The sequence below is a fragment of the Trichechus manatus genome, unplaced genomic scaffold (assembly GCF_000243295.1).
Source record: "Trichechus manatus latirostris isolate Lorelei unplaced genomic scaffold, TriManLat1.0 scaffold00154, whole genome shotgun sequence".
Lineage (NCBI taxonomy): Eukaryota > Metazoa > Chordata > Mammalia > Sirenia > Trichechidae > Trichechus > Trichechus manatus.
In genome coordinates this window covers 6,024,042-6,032,661 of record NW_004444090.1, presented here as the reverse complement: position 1 = coordinate 6,032,661, position 8,620 = coordinate 6,024,042, and the positions used below count along the sequence as shown (strand labels likewise).

Below are 8,620 nucleotides of genomic sequence, written 5' to 3'. Positions count from 1 at the left end.
GTTGTTAACCAATGTCATAAAACAACATGTGTACTACCGTTTCATGAGAAACTATTTGTTCTGTAAGCCTTCACCTGAAGTACAATTAAAAAAACAAAAAAAGAAAGGCATGGGAAACAAAAAGTTACCGGATCTCTACAACTGGGGGATGGCAGCTACTGTTGGCAACCTAATCTCTCTCAGTTGTTATAACATGCCTTGAATTTAACTTCCTCATACTTCAAAGAAAGGAGCCTTGGTGGTGCAACAGCCAAGTGACCTGCTGCGAAACGAAACGTTGGCGGTTGAACTCACCCAGCAGCTCTGCGGGAGAAAGACCTGGCAATCTGCTCCTGTAAAGATTACAGCCTAGAAAACCCTATAGGGCAGTTCTACTCTGTCACATGGGGTCATTATGAGTTGAAATAAACTCAACGGCACCTAACAATAACATACTTCAAAGAAAGCAAGACTTCAGAGAAAGACCTATGAAGGATCAGCTTTAGATAAAGGTTAAAAAAAAAAAAAAAAGTAACCTATAACCCTCAGGCTTTTTAGTCAGAACAACTGTAAGTTTTTCTCTTTGGGCATGCAGTCTGGAGGAACCCTGGTGGCACAGTGGTTAAGTGCTCAGTTGCTAACCAAAAGGTCGGTGATTCGAACCCACTAGCCACCCTGGGCGAGAAAGATATGGCAGTTACCTTCCGTAAGGATTTATAGCTTTGGAAACCCTACGGGGTCAGTTACTTCTACTCTGTCTTACAGGGTTGCTAGGAGTCGGAATTCAATTCAATGGCAATAGGTTTGGTTTTGGTTTTGGATGCAGTCTGGTCAAACCTTGAAATGCCTCTAGTTCCTAGCTTTTTTTTGTGGTCCGTTATCATTTCTTCCCATGAATTACAAATATTTGCATACATGTCTTATCTATCCTGTCAGACTGGAAGATCTTTAAAAACAAGGACATTTACTCATTCACTCCAAAACTTATTGAACAAAACAATAATTCTTCACTTAATTTCCCAAGGTGATGGTACCTTGCACAAAGGTAATGCTCAATAAATATTTGTTTAGCAAACCGTGAATGAATGAATAAATTGTACAACGCTGACATTTTGGAATTTTTACTCAAGTATAGGTTCCATATAAATACTTAACCCAATTAAACTCAGAAAGCATTTATGGATGACATACTACATGTCAGGTCCTTTCATATTCACAGACTAGAAAACTCAATATTGTTAAGATGACAATTTTCCCCAAATTGATCTACAGATTCAGTTTAATCCCTATCAAAATCACTGCAAGCTTTTAAAAAAAAAAATTCACAAAGTGATTCTAAAATTCATATGGAAACACAAAGGATCTAGAAGAGACGAAAAAAAATCCGAAAAAGAACAAAGTTAGAGGAATGACACTACTTAATTTCAAATCTTACTATAAAACCATATTAATCAACATAGTGTGATATTGGCCTAAGGAAAGACATATAGACCAATGGAACATAATTAAGAGTCCAGGGGGGGAAAAAAAAACCTTTACATTGATGGTGAACTGGTTTTTGACAAAGGTGCCTAGGCAATTCAGTGGAGAATGGGTGGTCTTTTCAACAAATGATGCTGGGACAACTGGATATCCACATGCAACAACAACAAAAAAAATGAAGTTAAACCCTATCTTGCACATACACAAAATTAATTCAAAATGGATCATCAACTTAAATGTAAGAGCTTCAAGAAAAAAAAAAAAGCAGAAAATTTCTGTGACCTTAGATTAGGCAAAGGTTTATCAGATATGACATCAAAAGCATGATGCCTGAAAAGAAAAACAAAAATGACAAACTTCAACAAAATTAAAAACTTTCGCCTTCAAAAGACATCATTTAGAAATAATCTTAAACAAGCTACAGACTGGAAGAAAACATATGAAAATCATACATCCAATAAAGGACTTGTATCCAAAATATATGAAGAACTCTTACAACTCAATATAAGACAAACAACCTAATTAAAATATTTGAACAGGCATTTCACCTAAGACATACCTTGTGCTAGTAACAGTAAGCACATGAAAAGATGTTCATCATCATTATGTTATTATGGAAATGTAAATTAAAATTCAAGGAGTCCTGGTGGTGGAACAAGTAATGTGCTCGGCTGCTAACTGAAAGGTCCGCAGTTTGAACCCACCCTGCAGCTCTGAGAGAAAAAAGATCCGGTGATCTGCTTTCATAAAGATTACAGCCAAGAAACCATCTGGGGCAGCTCTATTCTGTTGCATGGGGTCACTCTGAGTCGGAATTGTCTAGCTATCCAACAACAACAACAAATTAAAATTCACCATTACAGCTATATGCGCAAGAATTGACAATAACAGGTGTGAGCTAGGATGTGAAGAAACTGGAACCTTCATGCACTGATGGTACAACCACTTTGGAATAACAGTTTGGCAGTTTCTTAAAATGTTAAACATAGACTTTCATATGACCCACCAACTCCACTCTTAAGAATCTCCCCAAGAGAAATGAAAGCGTATGTCCACGGAAAGACTTATATGTAAATATTAATGGCAGCATTATTTATAATAACTAAAAACTGGAACAATCGAAATGTCAATGAACTTGTGAAAGGATACACAAAAAAGTAGTATATCCACACAATGGAATATTACTGGGCAGTTTTTAAAAAGGAATGAAGTACCGATAGAAAATACAAAATTGATGGACCTTTTCTGGGGCTAGGAGTGGGAGTAGGGATTGACCAGAAACAACTTGAGGGAACTTTCTGGAGTGATGAAATTATGCTAATGGTTGTATAACTCTACAAATCATCTACTAAATCATTTATAACTGTATAAATGATTTATTAAAAATGATTGGGAGCCCTGGTGGCATAGTGGTTAAGAGGTTGGCTGCTAACCAAAAGGTCAGCAGTTCAAATCCACCAGCTGCTCCTTGGAAACTCTATGGGGCAGTTCTACCCTGTCCTGTAGGGTCACTATGAGTTGGAACTGACTCGATGGCAGCTAACAACAACAACAAAAATCACTGAATTGTACACTTCGAACGGTTGTATGGAGTTTATGGTACATAAATCATACTTCACTAAAGCTTTTTTAAAGGCAATTATACTTCCATCCACATTGTATGAAAGTGTTGGAGTGTTCGTACTCAACACTGGGCAGTGATGCTTTCAATTTTTGCCAATCAGATTGGTTAAAAAAAAAGTCACTTCTCATTAGTTTTAATAATACATATTACTTTGATTTCCAGTTGAACATTTTTTGCATGGCTTGTCTATTTGATACATTTTTTAAATTTTCTCATAAGGATATATATCTTTTTCATTAGGGTATGTGAGAGCTCTTTATCTTTTTAAAACAGCAAACCTTTTTCAGTGATATATGGTACAAATACTTTTTCCCAGTTTTTCAAAAGCTTCTAAATTTTGTTAATAGTGGATTTTTTTTTGCCATGTTGAAAACATCCATTTTCATGTAGTCAAATTTATCTGTATTTTCATTTAGTTTCTATCATTGCTGTTATGACAAGTGATATCTTTTGAAAGATTAATCAGAACACTTGAGCGTTCTTAGTCAAGCATCCTGTGCCAAGCACAACTCTATTGGGCCTTTACATTTTAAGATAACAGATAAAAACCTAATTTCAAAGTAGAAGAAGACAGTCATTTCTTCCTTAAACCTTTATTAAGCATAAAGAGATACTGCTGTTTATATCCCAAATTCATGGAAAATTGCCTCGTTAGAGAATTTCTGATGTGATACACTAGATATTTCCAACAGTTCTAGTGATGAGGAACTGGAAAAATTAAAAGAAGGATGTGAAAATGTGTTTGTTCTTTCTAATTAACCCAGAACAGTGATTCTAGGCCTCACTGGCTGATGCCCCTTTGTAGAACATCAGATCACTATATAACGAGGTGACCACTGCAAGCATTCGTGGGCGTCTGACCAGAACGGTCTAGAACTCAGTCACTCATTGTCCCACCACCACCTCAGTCCATGAATGTTATCATTTTCCCTGCTATTCTACTCATTATCAATGGGTGGTGACCTACCATCCACTAGGTAATAAATACAGGAAATTCTCCTTTATTTAAATCTCACAAACTCAGAAAGAGATTAATAGGAATTGAAGAATTCCCACTGTCAACTGCTGTACTGCTTCAAAAAACACTACAGCAGTTAAAAACAAACAAGAAAACATTTGGTTTAATGTACCTATGATTATCACACACAAACATCTAGACAAAATTCACAAAGATAGGATCAGGAAATGTCACAAGAGCATTTTATATTAATATATAAAATGGATGATATTATGGCCTTAAAGTTGTATAACTGAGGCCTGGTCATAAGATACAATCTGAAGAGGCATTCAAATGCTTGATAACAGAAAGAGTCTACATCTCTTTCTCTCTCTGTATATTGAAGTCCTACCCACATTTTTCAGGTCCCTGAGTGGACCAAATGGTTAAGTGCTTGACTACTAGCTGAAAGGTTGGAGGTTTGAACTCACCCAGAGGCACCACAGAAGAGAGGCCGGTGAATCTGCTTCCAAAAAGTCGAAGCCTTGAAAACCCTATGCAGCAGTTTTACTCTGCACACACGGGGTCTCCATGAATCAGAATCAACTTGATGGCAACTAACAACAATAATCCACACTTTTAGGATAAGTACAAATTCAACCTTCTTTCCTTATCTATCCGAGCGTATAAAAAAATCTGTTCCTGTAGAGTTGATTCCGACTCATGGCAACCCCATGTGTTACATAGTAGAACTGCCCCACAGGGTTTTCTTGGCTGTAATCTTAAGGGAAGCAGATTGCCAGGCCTTTCTTCTGCAGTACTGCTGGGTGGGTTTGAACCACCAACCTTTCAGTTAGCAGCACGAACCATTTGTACTACTTAGGAACCTCATTCTACAGTATAGATAAGGAAAATATAAAATTTTAGAATCTATACTACACATTCTGGAACATATATACAGCTGTAATATTATCTACTTGTTTTGTATCACCTCTTTGAATTATATATAAGTTCCATGAGAGCAGTAAATTAAATAGAAACTCCATGAGAGCAAGCTGTGTATCCCTACAACATTAAAATAGTGCTAGGACTCCAGATGTTTTTATTGATTTTATTAGTACTGCTTCTTGCTCTGCAGAACGACCCACTCAGACACTTATGAAGTAACTGTTCCTGATTTCCACAAAAAGATGGAAAAAAGGGCTAAGATGGCAAAAAATATCATGGGGCACTTTTAAAGCTTATTAAAATGTAGACTGAGCAGTTCTTTAGTCATGCAAAATATTGTGGAGTAGTATGTAAATGTTTCGGCAGTTACCCCAGCATCACTTATCTTGAAGAGCTATCTGTAGTAGATTGTCTCAGGTTCTTTTCTTTGCAATATAGTCAGGCTTTACATAATAACAGTGGTTTCCAATGTCATTTGAGTGAACTCAAGGATTCCATTAGGAATCTTTAAGGCTTGACTGAAAAATGGGATGGCCATGACAGCCATGTTTAATTCGTGGCTGTTCTTGCTCAGGTATCAACCCAGACTTTGGGCTCCAGGTATAAATGAAAAGCCTTCCTATCAATCATGGAGATTTTTCACATCTGAAGAACACTCTGATGTCCTGAGGGATGACACACAGGTGCTGGTACACAGATTTGCTTCTAGGCCCAGGATGCTTGGCTAGCTTATTCACGGGGACTCCCTGCCGTCTGGGGAAATGAAACCATAATTAAAAGCCAGTTCCTCTACTGTCTCTTTCTGTCTCAAGACAGTGGTGGGCAGTGGCGGAAATTAAGAGTAATCGCTTCACGAACTCTGGCCCTTGAACATCTACAAGGAAGACTGGTTCTACCACTTCATGGACCATTATATATAAAGAGTGCACATTTAACCTACTGTTTATCTAAACTTTTGTTAATAACTCCCAGGAAAGGAGACAGCACCCACTCACTTACTCTGTAACCTATTTCTTGATGATGAGGTCCTTTGACTTTACTAGCCATTAACCCTCAGATAAAATACTGAAAATGATGGCATTATTTTAATATCCTTATTCTAGTACACTTCTTTCATGAAAATTGAGTTTAAATAACTAATTTAAAGTATTAGTACTCTTAATATGCCAGCCATCTTAGGCTGAGAGTCTCTTGGAATTTCCTAAATTCCTCTTGACCCACCCACTACTAAACGGAGAATGAATAAATAATGGTGGAAAGCAAGGCCTTTGGGATCTATGCATCTGATTAAATACTTGCTAGTAATATTTGTTGAGATATTGGGCTATTCATGTCTCTAAGTCCCAGTTCAATGGTGATAACCTCTCAAGGTATCCTGACAATTAAATGAGATATTGCAAGTCAAACCCTTTGCACGGCACATAGCATGTGCACAATAAATTATATTAAAAAAAAAAAAAGTTGCCCTCCAGTCGATTCTGACTCATGGTGACCCCCTCACGTGTACAAGAGTAAAACTTTGTTCCATAAGGTTTTCTGTGGCTGATTTTTCAGGAGTAGATTGCCAGGCATCCCCCCACACCCAACCCCCCATGCCTCACCCCCACCTCCACCCTGCCAGGTGCCTCTGGGTGAGTTCAAACTGCCAACCTTTAGATTAGTAGTTGAACGCTTAACTGTTTGTGCCACCCAGGGAACCATAAACTATAAGATTTTTTAAAAACTCTTCCAATTATTATCCTTTTAAGAAAGTGGAGTAGGAGACAAGTTTCCACTAAATTCTTAGTAATGACAGATAAATAGGCAAATCTGGATTTTTAAAACTTAAGCATTTTCTAATAATGCATTCTACTCACACACACAAATCAGTCCAGACTTTAGCTGATAAAGCAGGATATTACTTGTAAGCATGCTTCAAATTTAATACCCAGACTGACTGACATTGTTGGAAACACTGGGGCAGGCGGTGGGAGGGTGCAAAACATTTCCTCAGGAACCAGCCGCCACACACTGCTTTTCTCGGAGAGGAGTGCCTCCTTCCCTCCCTTCCCTGGGACAATGACAAGTCGCAGCCAACCCCAAGGGAGGAATATGTCCCCGTGCGTGGTACTTGGTGTGCCGGGCCCGCGCGCAAGAGAACAGTGTGCAAGGGACGGAAGACAAGACTAAAATGATCCCAGTCCCCTAAACGCGCGGAAGGGCGCGGGAGCGCGCGGACCCCGCCTTCCCGACACGAGTGTGGATTCAAGCCGCCGGGGTGGGAGCTGGCGGCCCCTGCTTCTGGAGCTGCGGGCGGCGTCCCGACTTCCATGTTGCCAACTCCTCCGCTCCCGCTGCGAACGGCGGGCAGGTCCCGGCTGCCCGGGCCCCGCCTGCGCTGTCCACAGCCCTGATTGACACTGGAGTTGGTACATACGGGTCTGCCGCGGAGGCGAGCAGGAGGGTGAGCGGTGTTTTAAACATGGCCTTCCCTCTCTCCCCTAGCCTCAGAGCCATAGCGGCGCACCCAGCCGTGGGCACAGCCCACATGGGAATAACACCAACATCTGCCCGACTTATTTTTTTCCCCCGATCTCCCTATGCTTTTACTTGTTTTCGTTCCCCTCGCTGTTTTCCCTCTACTTATCACAACCTAGCAGTTTGCAAAGAGGAACTCCCCTCCCAGAAGGGGGAAGGAAAGCCGCTTTTGCTTCTTGTTGTGGGAGGTGGTAACCATTCCAGCGAGAATGAGTTCATAAAGAAGGGAAGCCGCGTCGCTGGAAAGTAACATTTAGAGATCCAGGAGGACGGTGGGGAGGGAGGTAGAAATGCCTGCAACAGGCGTCTGAAAACAAGCGTGGAGAAGCAAAGAGGTTCGCAATGTCGGATTTACTACCACGCGCATTCCGCGCAATCCACTGCAATGACAGGATTTGCTGTAAGGGCAATTTGAAGGCCTTTGAAATCTTTTTCGGCAAGTCTTACCTTTCTCTTCGGCATAATGGCTGTGTTCGTGCAGCAAAAAGTAAAGCAACGCGCCGGAACTGCTGCTGCCACCGCTGGATGCTGCCACCACCGCCGCAGCTGCTCACGCGCAGGGCACGGCGTAGCCCGGCCTCTCCGACCCGCACCTCCTCGGCTCCCTCCAGGGCCCTCCACTCGCTTGCCTCCCCGCTCCTCCAATAAGGAGCTCCGCCAGCCGGCAGCGAGGCCCCATTGGCTGCGGAAACGCTCTAAATTCCACGAGGACACTCCCACCTCCGCGCGCCCTGTACGCGCTGTTGTAGTTTCCACTTCACTGAAGAATCTGCCCGGCGACTGAGCATGCCCGGTTCAACTAGTAACCCCAAGGCCACACAAACCTGGAGTTTCATTGTTTTGCTGCTGCCCCTCTGGATTGTGTAGGTGAGAACAACGTGGGCCTTCAGAGGGAGGAAAAAGATTAAGGATGAACACATTAACTTTATAATGTAAAAGTGTACACTGAAGCAATTTGTACGTGTGCTACCCATAAAGGCTTGTAATAAATGTTATGTGATGTAGGCCTGTAAGGGGTGGGAAGGTACCTAGTTTTCTATAGAAGAGTCTGGCAATTTCAAAGGGTTTTCGTTTCCTCCTCTATGTATCTAGTGACTATCGTCTCTAAAATTACTTAGCTCTAATTTTCTAAA

At 40.9% G+C, this 8,620-nt stretch overlaps 1 protein-coding gene across 4 annotated transcripts in view; it reads right to left on the bottom strand.

Moving 5' to 3' along the window:
• Positions 1-8,124, bottom strand: part of HMGN3 (high mobility group nucleosomal binding domain 3) — a 44,885-nt gene extending 36,761 nt beyond the window's left edge. For 3 of the 4 annotated variants that reach the window (XR_002825582.1, XM_004386065.1, XM_004386064.1), the window contains exon 1: positions 7,935-8,124. Coding sequence is in view for 3 of the 4 variants with exons in the window: in XM_004386065.1 (XP_004386122.1) it covers positions 7,935-7,949 (15 nt within the window). In the remaining variant the exon portion in view is untranslated. The remainder of the gene's footprint in view (positions 1-7,934) is intronic. The other variant, XM_023740400.1, reaches the window with a different exon arrangement.
• Between the last annotated feature and the right edge of the window lie 496 nt (positions 8,125-8,620).